Here is a 23,653-nt window from a genome sequence, read left to right as displayed (position 1 = left end):
GAAATTTTTAATGCTTCGTGGGCCTTTAAACATAACATAAATATAATTTTACATTTCATTAATTGAAACAGAGATTAATATAAATGACGGAAGGTATTTTAAATGAAACATTTGTAGAATTTTATGTAGTCATCAGCTGTTAACTTGAGATTAAGTAACTAAAATTTCTAACAATACAGAAAGATCTCCAATGAATATAAAACATTTTCAGAATTATTTAGGTCTGAATGCATAGAATCCAATTTAATTGACCTTCTAAGAAAAAGAAAAATATACGCAATCTTCCATTTCTTCATTATAATAAATATTGCTAAAATAAATATGAACAGCATTAACCTGAAAAGAAAATTCATAATTTATGGCAACACAAATTTTATAGCATGTATCATCAACAGTTTTTATACCTTAAAATATATAATAAATTACATGTACATCTAAAGATATATATTTAATATTTACCTTTTGTTTTAAAAGTTGATATTTCTTGTTTACCATCTTCCTCAACTTTTAAATAATAGTTTTTGCCAGTCAAAAGATTGTCCAAATATATAACAGGTTTTACATCCTAAAACAGATTACATATCTCTAATCAGTTTTCCATTTCATAAAAACAAATCAAGAATAATATTTTATAAATCATATCTGTACTTGTACTTTAATACTTTTCATATAATTTTCATTTATACTTATCATGTACTTATTTTTTTACACTAATTTTTGTTTAACACAATATTCGTTATTGACTTAAGCTAGCTAATCAGTAACAAGAATTAGTAACTAAACTGATACATGTACTGACATAATTAATTGAAAACACAACTTTTTTTTTTTTTTTTTTGGTTAAATGAATAGCTTTATAACATAAAAAAAAAATATACACAGCAGAAGATCAAGGATGTTTAGAATTTTAGTATCTCATTCAAATTTAATTAACAGAATAAATAAGTTGCATTTTTAGATAAATTATAATCAGATAAAATCAAAATTTCAAAAAATAATATTCTATAAATAAATATGAATGTAAAATATATAAAAGAACGAACAATAAATTTCTCTAATTTCTCTACTACAAAACTTAATTTAAATTTTTATTAACCAGCATTAATATTATTGTATCAAAACTGGCCAATATACAGTGAAGCTCTATGAATAATCTATATGAACGAAACACATTATGCAATATATATTTATATTTTAAAATACTCGCCTAAGTATCAAAAAATTTTAAAATATACTTTCAACTGTAAAATTAGTTTTACATTACACAGAAAATAACTGTACTTTGTTTTCCTTTAAAATAATTAAAACTGCCTAGTAACTTTAATACTGACACATAATGGTTTTGATTGTGACTCTGATTAGTCAAATAATATTTGTAACAGCAATGAGGACTTAAATTTAATTTACTTAACTTTCAAATAAAAAACAACCAGAATGAAAACTAATGCCTAATAATTTTTGATAAATCCCAACATTTTATGTGTAATAATTACAGTACAAAGTCCGTAATCCGGATGTCCATTATCTGGAATGATCTATAATCCGGACCTCAAAGCCAAACTTTAAGCATGCACGTAAAGAATGCGCATACATTATGCACGTGCATAACGTATGCTTTACGCAGGCGCGTGTTGAAAGAAATGTTTAAGAAATTAAAGAAATAAATATTAAGCTTTTTTTTGTAAAATTTGATACCCTTTAGATCATAATTGCTCTTTATTTCAGAAATAACGGTTTCATATTTTTAATTGTATAATTTCCGCATGCCATCTTACCAGATTTAAATTGATTATGTATAATCCAGAAAAACCCCTAATCCAGAATCGCCGAAGTCCCGACGAGAGTGGATTACAGACTTTGTACTGTACTTTATAAAAATTATTTTACACATTCAAATGCTGAATTATTAGAGCTGCCATATATTAATTTTAATACCCAGTTTTACATGCAGAATGAAGCCTTAATAAAATTAAATTATTCATTAAATTGATTTTTTTTTTTTTTTTTTTTTTTTTTTTTTTTTTTTTTTGTTTAGCTGACATTACATTTTCTTATCATGTTTTACATGCAGAATGAAGCGTTAATCAAATTAAATTATTTATTAAATTTACTTTTTTGGGGGGGGTCAGCTGACATTACATTTTCTCATCATCTCAATTACTCTAAATCTAAATAGCTTCAAGAAAGTATATATTATTCTTTGAAAATTATTGATGTTGCTGCGGCTGTTCTGGATACTTTCAGTCCTATTTGACTCCTCTGCACTGATTCCTCAGACAAGACAACAACAAGTATATAACGGCTTCATGTACCACTTTTATATGGCTAATTATTAGACTTTACTTTTTTTAGTTTTTGTCATTGTATGTTAGAAGGCTATTTATGAAAAAAAAACTATATAAAGTTTCAATGGCTTCAAGAAATTAAATACAGTACAAAGTCTGTAATCCAGACTCGTCGGGACTTCGGCGATTCCAGATTATGGGTTTTTCCGGATTATAGATCATTAATTTAAATCTGGTAAGATGGGATGCAGAAATTATACAATTAAAAATATGAAACTGTAATTTATGAAATAAAGAGCAATTATGATCCAAAGGGTATCAAAATTTACAAAAAAAAACAGGTTAATATTTATTTGTTTACTTTATTAAACATTTCTTTCAATGTAAGTTTTTTAAGATGCTTCCTCAAAAAATTCAAAAAGTTCCTTTTTCTTTTTTCTTGTGTCATATACAGTGGACTTTCTAATGCTATACTCCTCCCATAATTTTGAGACGGATATGCTTTTATCTATTTTTTGCAGCAATTCCACTTTTTGTTTAATGGACATCAAAACATGGTTTCGCTTTGTAGATCCTTTGGCAGCTCCAGAATTGGAAACTCTTTTTGACTTAATCGAAAGTTCAAGCTTAATTTTTATAAAATTGCTCTAACAGTCTGCAAAAAAAAAAAATAATAATAATAATAATAAGCCTGATCCAATTAGAAGATTAAGGAACAGCACAATCTGCAACATTAACTGAAATGCCTTAGAATCAGTAAAGATAATTTTAACCTAGCTTATACCGTCCATTATACATTAAATGCGCATGCGTGAAGCATACAAAAAAAAAAGGTTTTTGTGGCTTTGAGGTCCAGATTATAGATCATTCCGGATAATGGACGTTCGGATTACGGACTTTGTACTGTACAATTTCAGATGGATTTTTATTTAGATTCTGTAATATCAATTCAAACAATGAATTCAAAACCTGTTTCAGAATTGGTACTGACACTTGTTAAAGACAGCAAAATAAAAATTTAGAGGTGTCCAGTTGTCATGAAACTAGCCCCCTTTAACTTTCAATATCCTTCCAAAATAATTCATACATATTTATACATAATTTTAAAATAATTCATTAATACTGAGTTTTTTTTAAATAATATGAATTAATATTAAAATTTATATATATGACACACAAAAAACTAAACATTTAAAAGAAATAACTTCTGAATACAAATATTTAATATTAAACAAATTAAAATATTTTTATTTTTTATGTGTCACTACAAGAAGTGGCCTAATTGGCAAGATTCAATATTTTTAATTGCATTCTTTAACCCTTTCACGTCCATTGTCACACATACATGCCAGCAAGAAATGCACTCATTTCCTAGTTGGCACGCTGCCATGCCAAAGCCGTTTCTCATTCAACCCTGGCCATCACACATTTGTGCCAGTGTCCTAGAATGTTTTAAGGACCACTAGATGGCACCCTGTATCCATTACCTTTAAACTAAGTATAGCTTTAGGATCCTGATTTTTAACTTGATCGCTTTCCGAGTAACGTTATTGTCAGCTGTTGTGGGGAGAGGCATAATGTAAACAGACAGACTTCATTTTTTAACTTGCCACATGAGTTACTATGTGAAATTCTATTACACTTTGCATTGCTTTTATTTTGGAAAGCCTTATAGTTTATTATAGGAAGCAAGTGTTGTTTTTGAGACAATTTTCTAAAGAATTAGAATGTTATACTTCTAGTGATTTTCAAATGGACATTTTATCAGAAACTGAGCTCACTTGAGTGTCTGCCTTCTAGTTCACGTGAAAGATTGTGTTACTTCTTCTTGTAAACAGACTTCCTGTATTTTTTTATTAATTTAAAAGTCTATTAATGTATTTTATCAATTAAAACTTCAGAATAATTTGAATAATGGTTCCAAAATTATTTCTCAAAGTAAGCATTTTTTAATATATTTTCTCATAAAGGGAAAAAGTTACTACATGTTAACTTTAACATATATGATAGCTCATATAATAATCTAAAACATTACTAAAAATTATGACATAAGGACATAAACTTCTTTTTTTTAAGATTAATTTTTCTAAGGTTAGCCTTAGTGGATGCAAAATTCCCAGCTTGTGGGATGACTCTTTTCAACTCCCATCTATCCTGAGGGAATGTTTTAAACAAAAGTGCACAGTCTCAAAAGGGTTAAAAGAAGTAAGTTTACTGAATTAATGCAGTTTATAAATTTTAGAATTAATTTATAGTTTTACCATATATCACTGCATGTTTCATGGTATGTATTTATTAATATCTCTCGTTTTCTTTTATTAAACTCACTTGATTACTTCTTTCACAGATTGAAATTTAAGTTCAATCCAAATACAGCTTGCAGTTATCTTCCGATTTGTTTTTAAAATGTGTACTTTTTACTAGATTTTGTAAATTTTTTGAAAAACTTTTTGAATTATAACCTATGATATTTTTACCATTACCTTAAAGTAGATGTATTTCTAGGCATACCTGCAAAAAATTAGATTTTGTTATTCAAAATTCCTAAAGATACACATGAATTTATATATTGGTGAATTTTGAAATTTGGCACATTTGTTATAAGTGATAATAATGCCAAATGTGTTTTTCATTCTTTGTTAAAATTATTTGAAAGAACGAAAGATGCACCTTTTTTTTCTGCTCTTGCAAAGTGAAAAAAAGGAAAATACGTTACTGTAAATTAAGAGATTGGCTGAGTGAATTATTCTTGGTGCAAATTGCAAAACATGTGCCAAGATAATTTTTTTAATTTCTTGGTAAGTTTCTCACCAAATTTTACAAAATGTAATATTTGGGCATGAGTCATAGAATCGAAATATGGAAATAAAATTGTATGTCATTCCAAAAAAAAGTCCAATTTTGTGTTTCAAAATATATACTAAGCCATGCTTTCAAGACATGAAAAATGCAAGTTAGATTCCGTCAGTTGGTCCAGTAAAACAAGAGATATAGAACTGTGCCCCCCCTTTTTTTTTATGAGTGTGTGTGTATGTGTGCAAGATTGCATACATGTGTAGTACGTGAGAAGAACAAAAGTGCAAGAAACTATGAAGTATGAAAACAAGAAAAATGTAAAAAAAAAAATAGACTGCACTACAGACTAAAACAGATGTAAAGATACTCAAAATATCTGTCAATGAGTTTGTATAATTTTTAAATGCTGTCTAGAGTTGGCTATGAGTTTGAAACTATTTGATGGTAGAACACTAGTCCAGAATTGGCTACGAGTTTGAAACTATTTGATGAAAACACTACCTTTATGAAAGTCATTATTTAACAAATGTATATTGATACTTTTTTTTTTTTCAAAATCAGAACTCAAATAGAGTTTATGGTAAAATCCTAGTATACGGTGCAGCCTTGGCACGATTTTGAAAATTATCGCCAACACCAAAAATGATCCAAAGAATGTCTATATATATATACTATACACTATAACACTATAGAGTTTATATTATGTATAACCATATATATTCTTTGAATGACCTGTTTACTACTCATCGTACATGTTGCGTTTTTACTGCTCATCATAAAGTCGTCAAAAGTAGCCTAATCCCATGTGCACCGGGTACTAGGATTAAACCGAGTTTATATCTGCCCTGAATGAATGAACATAGGATGCATAGGTGGATTAACTTTTTGACTATGCCATTTCTTCTGCTTCAAATTTTAGAATATGTTATAACAGCATAAATAAATGCATATATTGAATATTAAAAAAAAAACAAATAAAATATTAACACATTCTATAAACTAACACATACCTTTTTATATAATTCTTAGCACTATTTGATTTAAAATGCCTTTATTTCTATGTTATTTACTTCACTTTTAAGAAACAAAAACAACTTTCTAAAACAAACTCATCTGGCACTACAGTTGGTAACATCAGAAAAAAAATTATGTTAATAGCTCAGTTATCTTAAAATTTTTTTGAACAAAACTGTCCTCTTTTAAAATCTTATAAGCTAATAATGATAGAAAAACAAAATTTTAGTATATAAAAATAAACAAAAAATTCCTGAGATCAAATATATCGTAATTTACAACATTTGATATACAGTTATAAATAAACTTACATTAACTTTAATCCATTGAGTATAAGCTCCTCTATATGCAGCAGCGTAAGAAACTAAAGCCTGAGGCTGAAGCTCTGGATCAGCAACACTCCAACGCACTTTTGCAGAATTATGTGTGATATCAAAAACTTCGACAGACAGCTGACCTGAAATAAAGACAATGAATTTAGAAAACAGGAAAGTTCAACAAATTTAAATATTAAAACTTGTAAACAAATTGTTTGCATCCAATAACTCAACATACACACAAAGTAAACAAATCTCTTGTTTTGCACTTAATAGGTCTTTCTGTCCCCAGGGAGAAAAATCAAGCTTTGTTGCGAGAGAAAGATTGATAGGCAGAGGCAATTTCGCATTTCAGAGGAAACAGTTTCGTATACTTTTAAAGCCGGATAACACAGATGGGAAAAAAAGAAAACAAGAGGCCCGTTTGTTATAGAAAAAAATGTTTAATAAATAAAACAAATTTAAAGGGCCTAATTTAGATTGAGAGAGCTAAAGACAAAAGTTGCTTTCAGGAGCACGTGTCAATGATTTAAATGAATAAAGCGAATTTCTGAGTATCCTCACAGTGTATAAATGTCTCACAAGAGTATGTAGTATGTACGCATTATATTTTATAATGTGTTGAATAATTAATAAGGATGAAAAAATGAGATAAAATTTTGAGAAACTGCAGTTAGTATTCAAAAGTCTGACCATTCTTGAACAATTATTACAATCACAGTGGAAAAAAAAAGCTGAAAAACGTCTGACCAGGAATATGGAGCTACGTAATTCGTCAGTTCGTATAAGCGCCCGCAAGGGCCAAAATACTGCCCGATATCTCCCTAAATTCTAAAAGGATGAATATGATGATGGTATGATAAATTAAATTCAATAAAATGTGTATAGTGATTTATCCCGCCATAATTTGTTTTTTCTCCCAATATGTAGTTGTGACAGTGAAGTTGATTTAATTTGTATTAATTTTATATATTGCATTCTTTTGCAGTGAGTACCCAGGCTACTGGCCTCATTCCTTGTAATATGTTTGGAATGTGCCGGAAAATTTCAAACGTACGGATGTGAAAATATACACTTTTTTTGTTAGATGGATAGAGGTTCATAAATGTATGAAATAAATTGCAGAGTCGTGAGATAAATATATATTTTCTATTTATCTCCTTTTTCTCGTGCACTCTAGATGTCGTTATCGAAGCCCGTCTTATTTTACAGATCCTTAAGCAAATTCACAATCAAATTTCTGCTCATGACAGAAAGATTATAAAAATACATCTTGTGATGTTAAAAGTTTTCATTCTCTCCAATGACCACACATTTGTTTGCTAAGCGTTGGTTGAGAATTAGCGACTCCATCTGCCGTTTCTGCTATCTCATAACCGAGAACATTAACAGCATGCACAGCAGGGTGTAGAGCGATATCGCACTCGCAAGAAGGGAGCAGAGGTCTACGGACATACTTGCTTATTCTGGGACTAACGGTAAGGCAGAAGGTAAGGCTAACCATCACATTTAACAAGGCATAGTGACTACCCTTCTCACCGTCGGAAAAAATATAAAAAAAAAAAAAAAAAAAAAAAAAAAAGACTGAAAAGAATGTATTAGAATACAGATTTTTTTTTTACCATTTATCCGAGGAACTCCAATGGCATTAATTTTACTTGCTTCATATTTAAATAGTCAACTATTATTCGTTAGAAATATATCTTTTTTTCCCTTTCCATTCAGCTATCAATTTCAATTAAGCGTTATACATAACTATGCATTGAATTGGACACAATTACTATAACAAATCAACTTAAAGCAGTTTTTTTATGAATAGGAATAACTTCTTAGAGAACTTTCTACGAAAATTGATTTTTTACATAACAGGCAAACCACTGAAATTTCATACGAGTACGGTGAACACAATGCTAACTATCAGTATTTCACAACTTTAATCACTTGGCAATTCCTTGGTGGTCTTTTTGGTACTGAGATAGATCAAAGAGTGAAGTACAGCAGAAATTTAAAGACTAAATGTTCATAACTTTTGGCATAACAAATGGAAAATCACATGATTCAATAAAAAAATTGTGGATTTTAAAAATCAAAATTAAGCCTTAATTTTGATTTTATCTTATGTGCGTGTATGAAGGCTGTTATGCAGTTTGCTTATTAGCATTTTGATAATGAGAAACATAAAAACGTAAGTGTGTCTTCGCCGGGATTCCAATCTCGCATCTTACAGTTTGGACTTTGGTAGTACGACGTACTAACCATTTACACCAAGACAGTAGTACGAAGTGAAGGCAACTAATTCATTCTGTGTATTTCCTTCTAAAGAAAAAGAAATTTAAAAGTATTTTCAAGATTTTAAAATAAAATACTTCAATAAACTGCCTTCTTGTGTATAAGAACATGAAACATTTTGTGTATTACAAATTTAACTTGCACTGAAATTGAAACTTTATTCCTTAGATTTATTCATCTTAAATTATAATGTTCATATTTTGATGAGTTTCTTATCGATGTTATTTATTATTCCCTTTTATATATTCTTTATCGATAAAAGGTGGAGCCGTTGCTCATCAAATACAAAGATTGCCGTTCACCTTGAAAATGGCGAAAACCGCCTTTATGATCTGTCACCATTTGTAGAACGAGAAGCTAAAGCTGTGTCCTGAAAACACATCCCATCTATTCACGTATAATTAAGCTTGTCCTTGACATTCTTAGAACGACAGTTAAAGACTGATGAACTCTTCTCTTTGATTGACGAAGAAGAAACAAGACAGGTTTAATTATATCTGCCAACTCCTCGGCAAGAAAACTGGGTTTTCTGATTCATGTCTTTGAAGGATCTTAATTGCAAAGCTTATTTTATGCCTGTGACATTAATCGCAATCAATATCTTTCTTGTATGCAAAACTTTGAAAGGAAAGATTCTAAAAGATTAGTAGCATTTTTAGGGCAAATAAAATCTCTTAAGAAGAATTTTTCAAAGAAAATTGTTTCAGTAGCATCAGATTAAAAGTAATCATTGTAATAAAAATCTTCATCATTGTAATAAAAGAAAATACCTCAACATTTTGATAAATGTTGAGGTATTTGTAATAAAAGAAAATACCTCAACATTTTGATAAATGTTGAGGTATTTTCTTTTATTACAATGATGAAGATTTTTATTACAATGATTACTTTTAATCTGATGCTACTGAAACAATTTTCTTTGAAAAATTCTTCTTAAGAGATTTTATTTGCCCTAAAAATGCTACTAATCTTTTAGAATCTTTCCTTTCAAAGTTTTGCATACAAGAAAGATATTGATTGCGATTAATGTCACAGGCATAAAATAAGCTTTGCAATTTTCTTTTATTACAATGATGAAGAAAAAGAAAGAGGATTTAATTCATTTGGATAACATTTTAGATATATTTTTATTTTTGTTTCTTATTGCTAGACATTTAGAATTTATTTTTAAAGAGAAAATTTAATAACACGTTAAATTGCATTAAACAAAACAAAATATCAGTACTATTTTGATTTTATTCGCTTTATTTATGTTTGTTCGGAAGTGTTTACTCAGAAAATAAAGTTCAACTGAAGTTAGATCAGAAATCAGACTTTCTGGACAAGTATCGATGCATAGGACCACTACCTGTTCCTTCATAAATCCCATATGAATTCCTTTTGATTTAGAACCTACGCACAAATGCATTGCAATGATTCTAAAATATTTTTACCATTTTTTTTAATTGAAATATATTCCTTTCGTTTGAGTGATCATGTCTTCTTCTGATGTTAGAGACATCAGGGGATGATTCTTACAGGTGTCATTAAATCTTGGAACTAAGTTCGAAATCCCGCTATTGATGGGAGTAATTTCATTTTTAATTTCTTTTGTGAGTTACAGGTTTTCTGGAGATCTCATGGAAATTCTGATTACAGAGTTTCTGATGATCTATTTAATTTTATAATAATAATAGCATAATTAATGCTCATGTTATTGTATAATGCAAAATAGTATTAGAGAATTTTTTTAATATTTTCTGAAGTATTGGTTTATACTTTTTTTTTTTTTTCTTTTCAGAAAACGCTTTACAATGTTATATGTATAAAGTAAATAGCAAAACATTTATAAATTATTCTATTATCATAAAATTTTAAATTACTATATTCCAAATTCGAATGTAAAGTTAGATACGTGTAATTATGAATTTTGCCGATTTTTTCTCCTTCTCCCAAAACATTTCAACCCACGAATTTCAAATATTATTTAAAATTTGCATGAATTTCGTTGCACATAAAATAAATCTAACGTAAGTATAAAATGTTGGAAGTAAAGACGAAGCACTGCTTACTTTTGCAAACTTGCGTTCTACATCATACTTTGATTCATATTAAGATCTTTAGTTAATTCACACTAAAATTTTCAAAAGAAAAGAAAGAAAGAAATTTAAAATATTGTTGACTCACACACAGAAAAATATTTAGTCCGTGCGAATTTTTTTTAAAAGCAACCTGCAACTTTTTTATGAATTTACTCTTCTCGCCTAAGTTTAATTAAATCTTTTCTTTAGTTTGATCGAAAGTCAGGTAAAGACTCCAAGCTGCGTGAAATTTCGTATTATCCAGACAATTGAGTATTCATTAGCAATTTATCTTCTTTTATAGCTGCTGCAGATTTAATGACGAAAAGGAAAGCTGTGTTTATTGCATGGGAGAAAAACTATTCGTTTCTCATTTACTCATTAGCACAGGTCATCGGCATAGCAAGAGGTTATGCGCATGCGCGCTGGTGAAGCGGGGATTCGGATCCGGTTCGAAAGGGTGGATAAGCAAACGATTCCCGGGGCGATTCGAAAGTTCCGCCCGGGCGTTCTGCTCTTTCGTTTCACATTTTTTATACATTAGTTAGTCATTCTGTTACAAATTCGACAGCTGAACTCGTAAATGGAAAAGTATTTTAATGAACCAACGATTTCTGCTTCTCTCCTTGGGTGTTGTAGCTGCTAATAATGAGAAAGCTCATGTCTTTTTTGTAGAATTTTCTGCAATAGATTACGTAGACCTCCAGCTCTAACTTGCTCAATCAGACATCCCATGCTGAGAGTTTGTGATTGAAATTCGGGATCATTTAAGCATCCAACAGTTGCTCTACCACCTGGCTTAAATATTTATTACCTCTCGGATTCGATTAAGAGAGTCTGGAGGCCTAAGGCGCAGCATTCTTTCTAGGTTCCTCGATGCCTTTCTTAGTTTACATAAAAAATAAAGACTTTTCTCAAAATCATCAGATCATAAAGTGATTTAAATCAGAACTTAGCTGCTTTTTAATATCTGTCTTTCTTTGATGTACTATATTTTCTTCTTCCTTTCAACATGCCTTCGTGGTGTAACGGTAATACACTCGACGCATATTCAAGAAGTCTAGGTTCGAGTGTCGGCTAAGGCATTGCTCATTTTTTATGTCTCCTACTTCAAAATAACCTAATGACTCTACAAAGTAACAAAACGCAATTTAATTACTACATATAGCAGCATACCCAAGTATGATTTGTTGGGTAATTCAGGTGGAAGATTTCATTTCCTCTTCCTGGAAAAGCCTTTCCCAGGCTTTTCCAGGCTTAGGAAGTTCTCCATGAAGGTACCTCTACCGTAGAATGAATAGTCATAGCACGCTTTTCCTTAATCTGATAATTCCATTCCATTCCAGCCCTTTCCCGAGTTTAGGGCTCGATCATTACCCATTAACACTGAAAGAATGATAGGTCTGAAAGAACCCGGAGTTGCATTAAATTGTGTGTCCAGCACGAAGGTCGTATAAAGATCTCTTGGGCAATTGGCAATTGGCCAGTTTAGTTCCTTACGTTATCCCATGACAGAAGTTTAGGGACTTTTAGGATCAGTGGCATTGCTAGAAGTTCTAAAAATGTAATTTTAATTTGCCAGCTCTCTCTCTGTCTATATATATATAGTAATTTTCGATAAATGATACTTCGATTTATTGTTTCTGTGTTATTTCATGATTGTAATTTAAAGAAAAAGACTTTGATCGTCAATAAATTTCCAAATAGGTAATCAAAAATAGATGCCAAAGAGATACAATTGAACTTGACATTTCACTATTAGATTAGAGAGTATATTTAGAAGGTATCCATTTACTTCTATTTGTAAATCGCTACAAATGACCAAAGTGTTACTGTAATGTAAGCTGTTAAACCTGTATGACAAAATTTCGGTACAGTATTCATATTTTAACAGAGTTTAAATATGAATAATATTCAAATAACTGAACGATACTTTGCTGTTTAACCAAATGGAAAGCAATATGAACCTGTGACTAAACAGTTAATCAGCTTTCATTGCGTGACGGAATATTGCGTGCGAATCTGCTGATCGCTGAAAAGGACAGGGAGAAAATAAAATAAAATAAAAAGTTTTGATCGGAATGCCTCTTAATCATAACCGCCGAATGTTCAGAGGATGAAAAACTAAACGGCTGAACCTAAATGGCCTTGATAGGAAGGAGATAGGTCGATCGCTACGGACGAAAAACATGACACAGTTTATCCTGTTTCTACAGGGAGTTAACTTTATATTGCCTTATGTTTTTGCCTAAGACTTCAGAAAATTAATACGTTGTGTTTAAGAAGTCATTAAATGTCTTAATTTTTTTCTGTAAATGAAGGCTTGATTTGCTATTTGACCCTGAACACGATTGGCCTCCTTAATATTCTTTCGTTTTTATGAGCAAAGCCGAGGAAATGTAGGGAATAGTCTTCTTAGTCGCTTTCTCATTTGCTTTGTTAGCTTAATAGTAATAAATAAAGGGATGTAGAAAGTCGAACCGTAGATTATAAAATGCAATGTAGATATAACTTTGTTGAACTAAATAAAGTTAGCATCTTTTTACGTTTCTAAAGTGAAATTTGATAAAGATAACTTGAAAAGTATTATGCGACTGATCTTGCAGTCTTCCTCTAAATAAAATTACTCCTTGATTTATGATTATGTTCTGAAAAACCTCAGAGTAACAAAAAGCTTAAGAGCCAAAAATGATTTATACGTATAATTTATTCAATGCCATAGCTGAGTCCAGCCATCTTTAAATGTGTTTACAAGACTTAAATTTGATTACAATTAATTGAAATCATGTAGCACAACATCCATTTTATAATAAAATTTATAATATCATATGCAATTTCTTGAATATTCTTTGTATGATCGAATAGGTCAAGATTACTCGAAAATTTTATAGTATAATGTATTGAAATTGACCATACTTGTGAAATAAAAATTGCAAAGTACTGAAAAACAGTATGGTTGCAAAGCATTAATGTCCAGAACTCAAAGGACATGGGCTCTAAAGAATGTTTGAAATACTGAGCTGAATTCCCAGATGTCAGGAAAATTATAGAAAGTAGGCTAATCAATATCGCTCTCTTCTCATAAGTTCAAGATAGTTGACAGGATACTGAGGGTTCAACTCGCCCAGTGTTCTCCAAGAGCACATCAAGTACTGACTCCCCTTTTGTTTCTTATCTTTATGGATTTCTTTATAGGGATAATGAAGCATCTTGTATTGGCCTTTCAACTTTCTTACTCGTACACTTATTACATCTTACCATTATTGACGCCTCAGAAAATAATCGAGATTTCAAATCGAGTTCAGATTTTCATTGAATTCTTAGCATTTTCTCATTGTTATAAACTCGATTAAATCTCAAGTCAAATCCTAAGTCGGAAGCTGTGTGAACGTAAAAGCATGCTTAACTTCAGCACATAAAATGCCTTGTAGTTGGCTTTGGTTCAACTATAATGAGAATGAAAAACAAATTTTGACAAATGAAATTATGTATGAAGGTCTTCTTCTGTAGTAGTTTATACTAGCCAAAAAAAAACACGTTGAATTTTGAATTTTTTTTTTCATTAGAAGTAATATTTGTTGAAATTCGATAACAGAATTAAACGCTTACTTCAAATTCAGACACTTAGCGAAGTTGTGGCAACACTAGCCGGATCGTTTGAGAAGTAATATTTGTTGAAATTCGATAACAGAATTAAACGCTTACTTCAAATTCAGACACTTAGCGAAGTTGTGGCAACACTAGACGGATCGTCTGAGAAGTAATATTTGTTGAAATTCGATAACAGAATTAAACGTTTACTTCAAATTCAGACACTTAGCGAAGTTGTGGCAACATTAGCCGGATCGTTTGGTTTTGACTGAAATAAAAGTGTAGTTAAAGGAACATGGCTGTGCTACTAGGCATGTAATATGTACGATCATTCGTAAGGTGTATATGATTATTCGTAAACTATGTATAACTTATCTAATATGTATGATTATTCGTTAACATCAGATACTCTTCAAATATGTTACATGCATTTAGTTGAAAAGTAATCTTATTTAGTTTGTAAATTATGACTGGGATTTGTTGGCACTTATTTAAGATATCTTTGTGTACTGGTACTGGTATAAAATCTTTTTCGAGAATATTCAGAACTATCTTCCGGATAGAAGAAAATGGAATCAAAGCATGAAGGTAATTTTTCTTCTTTATTGCTCGAATTATTTAAAGATTTTATTTTGATTATATTATTAGCAGGATCGCATGAAGACTTAAGAAAGTTTGGTGCACTGCCTCCGTATGTGTTTGAATACCTAAAGACATTTTTTATCGTGTCCGCTTTCACTGATGCCCTACGTAATTGTTTATATTGCTTTATGGTTAATCCAGCCCTGATTATTAACTTTAAAAATATTTTCTTTAACTGTATAAAAAGATTTTGCTTTCATCAACAAGTACGATTTGTACATAACTTTTTTTTTTCCTTTTCATTTTTACTGAAATGAATCTAAAACATTTGTTGCCATTTAAATACGTTTTGTATTACTGAAATCGGACTTGATTTTCTTTGTACTTTGTACTCTGCACAGAAGTAGAAAAGGAACAACTATCCACTTACGTCAAGTTTTCATCTCCATAAGTAATTCTTTTACTTTTAGTTCACAAATTTTTATTTATTTTTACTTGAGTTGAATATAATTTTTAAATGCTTTTAATTTTAGGAGATTACCCTTTGTTTATAAAAGCCGTTCGCTTTCCTTTATTTTTAAAACTGTTATCACTATTTTATGTTTCCGGAAACTGTTTTATAAGTTTCAGGTGGTTCTTCCAGACATACTAAAATTGGGTTTTTAATTATGTAATTACTCAAGACTAATTTGGGTACACGGCACAAAGCAAAGCTTCAGGCCATTATATTTACTGTTAATTTATAAATGAAAATAACGTAAATTTCTTTCACAGTACAAAGTGTAATTATTTACCTAATACTTTCATCTCTTCTGGTATTAGGGCTTAATTGCAGGATGATGTATATTATTATTCAGAGTTATTTTATTCAACGTAAAAAAGCCACATTCTAGTTAAAAAAAATCCGAGTACTTCATCAACTTATTAAACGTCATTCGGTCTCTACAATTAATAAATCTAAAGGAAAATCCTCATTACTGAAGACACTGTCAAAAAAAAAAGTTGAAAAGGGAATTAAAAAAAAAAGGCTAGTCATTTGCAAATATGAATCCCATCAAATCCCGGACACAGTTTTGACAAATTACAAACAGAGGCCCTCCATTAGAACCACCGCCTATAACCGGTAGCTACATCAATCATGTACTGGGGACAAAGAAGGATGGGGGGTACCTAAAACGTAACAGGTTATCGATAATTTTTTTAATCTTCATCTTTATCTTACTCTTCCCAAGGTCGAAATAAATGAGTATCGAAGACCTAGGAGGATGCTGACTAAAAGCAATAGGGGTGAAAGCTGCAAAAGGGGGATAAACAAAGAGCGTTAAACAACTGCACACTTCAATGAAATCTTCGGCACTTATAATGAAGACTGAAAAAGATATTTTTGTGCTGCTGCCATTGTTTTGACATACAGCAAACAGTAAAATAGGATCTTTCAGCCATGCCCTGGTTACTGATTTAATTGCATTATAAATTAATATTTACTTTCGCCGGAATTCCAAACCTGGGTGGAAGATCTTCTGGATGCTTAAGATGCTTACGAAGATTTTTCAAGATGCCTAATATATTTAATCAAGAGCTACATCCGTGAAATGGAAGTGCTGATTGAATAAAACTATCAATGGTTCCAGATGATATGGTCTTCTTTGGAGATGGTCGTATTAGAGAAATGAGGCTCAATACTAATATTTATTGGATTTTCATAAACACTGGCCATTTTCAGAAGAATTTTATTCAAAAGCTGTGGTCATTTCGACAGCGTTCACTACAAATGTTATAACACAAATTAAGAGAATGTAGTTCAATCGCAAGTGGCTTTATACCGAAATGTATTTTAATTTGATTTCACACACACACAAAATTCTGAATTTAAGAAACAAAACACTAAACACTAAAGGAGCACCAAAAACAAAATTATTCTTCCTGGATCTTCTGATTTATCTAATTATATCGTATCTTCCAAGCTTTTTTTTCCACGTTCTCTTTTCAAAGCCCACTTTGCATCTGTTCAGCGACATCGTCAACCCTGACAAAAACGATACAATGGCTATCCTTTCAAATGTGCATTGACTGGATGTATACTGAATTTTAAGCATCTTTTTAATGCACCGGTCTGCATCGAGCTGTTTATTCAAATTTCGTCCCGAAATTTAGAAACGTATTAGTAAAGATTAAAATTCTTCCATTTATGCAATAGTTCCCGAAAAAAAAAAAAAAAAAAAAAAAAAGAACTACGGGGTGGAACACGAAATGTCAGGCGATTTTTTATTACACATTTATTTCACACTGAAATATTATTAAAGTTAAGCACAGTTAACTGACTGATCATGAAAAGTGAGTTTAGGGCAGAATGTGTTCAATGTGTTCACCATTTTGTTTTACAAATACCACATACTTCCAGTGTTTGTCACATACTACAGTACACACCAGTATTTGTCACATACTTCCAATATACCAGTACACGTCTTCCGAAACTAAAGGGCACAACTGCACAATAAAAATTCCAGTACACGTCTTCCGAAACTAAAGGACAAAACTGCACAATAAGAATTGCAATACATTTGCAGGCTTTCTTGCAAATTCGCTATCTTTCAAAAACTCACATAAAAAGAAATCACAAAGATTAATATCCGGGCTATAAGGTGGCCACTGTCTCCCAGCATCGTAACATTCTGGACACCGATGTAACATTACAATCACATTAAGCATCTCATACAAGAAATCAAAACCCACATTTGCAGAGTCCGTTTTATGTTAACCACTGAGGAAGACTTGCTGCCATTTTCAGGTTTAAGGATACTTGATAGGTGCGCTCGATTCTCCAATACGCAACAAGTGGTTTCGAATTGCTGACACAATCTTTGGATGGTTTGTTTGCAAAAACCGAATCTTGTATCAAAGTGTGCATGAAAGCGAATTTTTCTCGCCACCTAACTCTTCGTATTTTGGAAAAACAATATTACTTTAATTTTCTATTTAAAAGTAAATCAATTAATTTTTATTAGGATAATTAATATTTGTATTAGGGGATATAGCTTATTTCATTGCAATTTTTTTATCTTGAAAATATAAGATAAAATATCATTAATTATACTTTGCTTTTCAGAAATTTTTGCTTTTTTGTATTCTTTTATGTTATTTATTGCTCATTTCACTGTCTTTAAGACATTGAAAAGTTTGAGTGATTTTTTTAGGAAACAAAGTTCTTAACCTCCTTTATACCATTTGAGTTCTTAAGATTTTGCAAAAAGAAGTTGGTTAATTTATTTATTAGGATAATTAATATTTGTATTAAGGGATATTGCTTAGTTTCATTGTAATTTTGTTATACGTAATAACTTTTTTTATGAAGTTGTTCTGCAGAGTAAAATTCTACTCAGTTTTTAAATTTAACGTTTGGTGTTCCCTTCAGCCATTTTTCGGGTACATTTAAAAGCCAGACGAAGGCTGGAAGAGAAGCTGCTAGTCAAAAATAATTCATTGTTAATTCTATAATATTAACAATGAATACACATGTAGCGCAAGAACTGAATTCTTCAGAGATTTTAAATGAACAATACATATTTAAAATAAACCTTAATTAACATAATGAAAAAATTAAATAATCAAATTAAAACGAAGATTTCAATAAACAAAAGAAATAATTTTTCTTGATTTCAGGAAATTAGCCAGGGAAAATTTATTGTGTAATTAGCATGGTTACGTCAAAATAGTAGTTGCGTTTGTAATTTTACTGCACAAAATGAGTATTTAGTTTGGTGTTGGTGTATTTAATTATGGCAAAGCACACGAGGGCTATCTGCCTAAAGGGAGGGATGCCTTTCGTGGAGGACTTTCTAAGGGAAACTGGCTCGTATACACGTTACACATGGGGAAAACCACGAAAACGCCCATGCAGCCAGCCCGTTCGCGGGATTCGAACCTCAGACCGAACTACCAGTTTTCAGCGTCTTTACCGCTCGGCCGCTGGTGGGCGTGTTTAGTTTGATTTTCGAATTAATAAAACGTAAAACGCAAGCATCTTTGTAACGAATTTCATTTATGGTAATGTTAAAATGAGAGAGTATCAGAGAAATGATAAGGATTTAAATTAAACACATGCTAAGCGAAATGGTGTATTTTCAATTCACAGAATTGTCTCTTATTCAAACTCACATAATTTTTTTTTTCATTTCATTATTCGAGTATTTTAAACCATTAAAAAACCCTCCTCCCATGAAAGAATATTTTTCTTTAAAATGATACTTTTATAAATCACAGCACAGGTAAAAAATTTCTTGGTATTGTTTTCAAAAACATGCAAAAGAAGCGAAAAAATTCGCATGCCATTGATTATAGTAATAATGGGAAAAAGAAATTTGTTGACATGCTTCAGCGATTCGGAACCGAAATGGTTCAACGTAAGCAAAATCCTTCCTTCCCCTCCTGCTGTGATGGGCCATTTCCCCTTCAAATGCACATAATCTAAAAAGGAGTTAAAACAACCAAGTATGAAATTTTCGAAACAGAGAAATTAAACAAAAATGATTTGTAGATAAAGGAAGCACCTATTATAATAGTTCCTCTGGTTTTCTGAGATTTTTAAGTCGTTGTTTACGTTTCTACTGTCACGGCTAATGGCCACTTTCAGCGATATAATTCTTGTAGTTGTTCTTAAAGGAACAATGCATCGGTGGCTATACGTTATGATAATGGAAAGAGTGTAAACTATAATTTCATAATTGCAATTTACTTCATGTCATTAGATTTTTCTGATAAAATAAGAGTATTTTACCATTAAACATTTTTACTGCTTTTGTAGAGCTTATTGTGCCGGATGAGGTACCAGATATTGTATCGGATACTTTTCCGGATGCGGGAAATGTGAATAATCAGTTTTACCCTCGTCGGGGATTCGACCCACAGATCATCCACTTGCTAGTTGGACGTGCTAACTATTTACGAATGAGGTGAGGGAGCGAAGTGAGGGAATTTGATGAATTCTAAGTTCTTTCACATATACAGAGCTACAGGAAGGAGTCCAGTCGATTGAAAGGTGGTAGCGAGTTGTTATTTACCACATATTAGTTCGGGAACTTCCATAGAGATTTATATTTTATTATTCGTGAGCCACAAAACGTGAATAATTAGTTTTGCCTTCTCTGAGATTGGAATCATGGATCTTCCATTTGCTAATTAGACGTGTTTACGACTTCCACCATGATAGCACAGAGGAGTCAGATAGTTCCTTGTAGCTTTATTTGTTAAAAAAAAATTAAAAATGGAAAAGCCCCTTTCTGAAGGAGACCAGACAGTAATTTTTCAAAGTATAACAAAATTTTGGTATTTCGCAGAAATATAAGAAATGTTTAGTTCCATAAGATATAAGAAATTTGCTCCTTCCTAATCGTGTGTCTTCATGTTTTAACTAAAAATACATCCAGCTAGGCCCGGAATTAAAATCCTGGTAAGGGCATCTTAAATTTTTCACGTTTCCCGTTCTGGGAGAGGGGGAAAAAAGAAAGAAAGAAAAGAAAAAAAGGAAAAAGAAAAGAAAAAAGGAAAAAAATAATGTTGCTGTGTGGTGGACGACAGTTCATCACCGACTGAATTTGGCGACTGAGTCTACCTCCTCCCCAGCTGCTCTCTAAGTAAGGAAGAATATGAGGAATTTTCTCATTCCTGCCGCGTTCTTAAATGGTATAACTGGAAGTATGTCCAGCTAGCACCAAGAGGTCCGGAGTTTGGATCCCAATGAAAGCATAGCTGATTTTTCCTGTTTCCCGCTCCGATAAAAGCCTAATAGTTTCTAGAAAGAGAGTTCATTTTTTTTTAAAAGGTAGCAAGGAAAAAGTGTGTGGTAATGAATACAAGGTCCGTAATTCTAATATAAAACTTTTTGAAAAGACTTAAGAGAAAAACTGAAAAGTAGAAAACAATTCAACTTTATTAAATCTTGATAAAGTCTTAAATGTTCCAAAAAAAGGCAAAATATGTTTACTTAATTTAAGCAGGACATTGGTAGTATTAGTATGCAACTACTTTTGCATTTCGGTTATTATAAACAAAGCATTCATAAACAAAGTACACAGATCACATCATGTGCATGGATCGTGTGCTTGGATCGTGTGCATGGATGGTAGTATGCAACTACTTTTACATTTCGGCGATTATAAACAAAGCATTCATAAACAAAGTACACAGACCACATTGTGTGCATGGATCCCGATAATACGGGTAGTTGTAAAGAATAAAATGATGATTACGAAACTGAAGTAAATTGAACTGGACACTGAATGGAAATTAATGCGTCAAATGAAGTTGGTTCATAGTTACTGAAAAACTTCAGGAATTTGGACTGAAAATTCAATTTTTATGAAATCATTGATGGGCATGTCAGAGAAATTATTCTTCCCTCAAAACATAAGTTGAGCACATATAACTCGAGTGTTCCTTACTTTAGCAATCAGTATTATTATGTCGGATCAATGAATATATATAAATTGTGTAATTTTTACTAAATATTGGACACCCATCATGTATCAGTAATCCACTTTAATACTCAAGAAGAAATCCGGTAAAATATATTATGCGATCTACTGCGTTTAGTTAGCTGTTTTTAGCTGTTTATTTCTTAGAAGGCGGCGCTAAAGCTGGTTGTTTTTTTAATCATTTCTTTTTTCCGCCATTTTATCGTACGTTTGAATTTAAAAATAGCGTTTTAGCGGCACCATTCTAACAAATAAAAAAGTAATTAAAAAGCAGTAGATGGTACTTTATGATTACTAGAAATTCTTGTATTACTTTTCTTATTTATAGTTTTTATCATATAGAAATAAGGACTTAAAAAAATAATTAACTTCAGGAAGGTGGGAATTACTTTTAAACATGCCTCGGGTTAAAAGAAACTCAGACTATAAAGACATTTCAGTATTGCTGCGAAAAATCTTGCAATTAATTTTGAAATTCTTCAATAATTGTCGTACTGAAGAAGCCTTCACCTAATTCTGAAATAGGAGATGTCACACAGCTGGTAGAATGTAGGCGCGCATTTACACGATAGGTTGGCACATTTGTCCTTCGCAGAAATAAAACATCTTTATGTCTAACCTTGTCAAAGGGTAAAAACCTCTCCAGGCAAATTAGTTCTTAACGTGACACAATCAAAATTAAAAAAATTGAGTAGAGAATGAAATGTTATAGTTGGAAGGTGAAATATATTAAACTCTTTCTAAGATAGCCATTGCAATTCCAGATGATATTGGTCTTCTGTGGAATGACCATTCCCCTGAAATAATGTTTAATGTTAACGTTAATTAACATTCCCAGAAATACTGATCGCCTTCAGAGATGGTCATTTATGCTAGTCGCCAGGAAATAATTTGCTGTATATGTAAATGACTCGTATACTTTTTTGCCCTCTTAGAATAGAGGTTTTAAAATAATAAAATTTTTCTTTTCATTCCCATTTTTCAAGTATCTTCTGCACTATTAAAATCTGTGCGCCTCTGTTTGTTTGTTTGTGATATCATCTTCATCGAAACGGCGAGGAGTTGAGTTTCTAGAGGTGTCAAAAGTTTTCGTTTCTTGGTTTGGCAACAATAAATTATTTATGAATTGCTTGTTGCTTGGAAAGAATGAACTCCTGACGGACTGGAGGAAACGGCGTTCGCCAAAGTCCTCATCTCCTTTCTTCTTGTTTAAAAGCAAGATTGCTAAAGAATTAACTGATTTTATTCATATTGAACTGTTTCTTTTCAGATGTACATAGAACTTATAAATTTTGCTTTGGCCGCAGCCCTCTAGTATGGCATTAAAAATCTGTTAACGTGAATGCGGGATAGAAAATTATGAACTATTTTCAAGAAAACTCCAGTGAAGCAGTTACGGAGGACAATGAAAATAAGAGCATGTAATATTATTAACTTCAGTGCTTAGCAAAATAATACTGCACTCTCTAAGATACACAAAATATTAATTTTCAGTGTTTAATGAAACATAGAGCCCTCTGCAACATGACCGTCCACAATTCTAGGTCTTCTGTGGAAGTGATCATGTTAGAGATACAAATTCAGTACTGCTTCTCAGAAATGCGGATTAACTTCAAAGATCGTCGTCTGCGGGATTGGTAGCCATAATAAATTTGATTCTATTTTTGAAACCTTTATTTTGCTTTCAATAATAATTAATGATAACCGACAATTTAAACAGTCATAGAACGCATTACGCAACCATAAGTAAATCTGGCTGTGGTCTTTAATAACTTTTTCACCAGGACAAGGTAAAAACGCAAGAAGTTAAAATTTAACTCTATTAAAAGACAGCAAAAATATTTTCTTTGGTGTTTGCAATCACCATGAAGCGATGGAAGAATCATTTATATATCACTTAAATATGAGAGAGGCATATGAATTTTGAAATGTCATCATATTCTTTTAAGTCTTATTAACTATTCGGTCATAGAAGAAATCCAATAATAATCCAGTTAGGAACAAACTAGTAATTATGAAATCTAATTCAGTTGTTAACTACGAAGCATCTAACAACTCTGGCATTTCACTGACTTCTATAAAAATAATAATTCTATAATAACTGAAGAAATCTGCATCCTTTATTAACATTTCTCAGCCAAAATAAACAATGAAAGACTATGCAAATTTTAAAGATGCAGTAAAAATAAAAAAGTGATCTTCCGTTACCTTTTCGTTGGAAAATGTACTTATTACTAAAAATGACTCAA

At 31.2% G+C, this 23,653-nt stretch overlaps 1 protein-coding gene and 1 long non-coding RNA gene across 4 annotated transcripts in view; one reads left to right on the top strand and one right to left on the bottom strand.

Moving 5' to 3' along the window:
- The window catches only part of sas (stranded at second transmembrane protein), a 167,631-nt gene that overhangs the window by 47,858 nt on the left and 96,120 nt on the right, over positions 1-23,653 (bottom strand). For all 3 annotated transcript variants that reach the window (XM_085822772.1, XM_085822770.1, XM_085822771.1), the window contains exons 2-3: positions 6,407-6,552; positions 460-565 (exon numbers count right to left, since the gene is read on the bottom strand). In XM_085822772.1, coding sequence (XP_085678898.1) covers positions 460-565; positions 6,407-6,552 — 252 coding nt within the window. The remainder of the gene's footprint in view (positions 1-459; positions 566-6,406; positions 6,553-23,653) is intronic.
- The window catches only part of LOC146996044 (uncharacterized), a 131,475-nt gene continuing 122,467 nt past the window's right edge, over positions 14,646-23,653 (top strand). The window contains exon 1 of the long non-coding RNA XR_015042809.1: positions 14,646-14,940. This is a non-coding gene — a long non-coding RNA (uncharacterized LOC146996044). The remainder of the gene's footprint in view (positions 14,941-23,653) is intronic.

This window comes from Stegodyphus dumicola, chromosome 8 (genome assembly GCF_044657685.1).
Source record: "Stegodyphus dumicola isolate Sdum_Otavi_A_Nest chromosome 8, ASM4465768v1".
NCBI lineage: Eukaryota > Metazoa > Arthropoda > Arachnida > Araneae > Eresidae > Stegodyphus > Stegodyphus dumicola.
The sequence above is the reverse complement of the archived record's forward strand: the minus strand, read 5'-3'. Positions and strand labels throughout refer to the sequence as shown.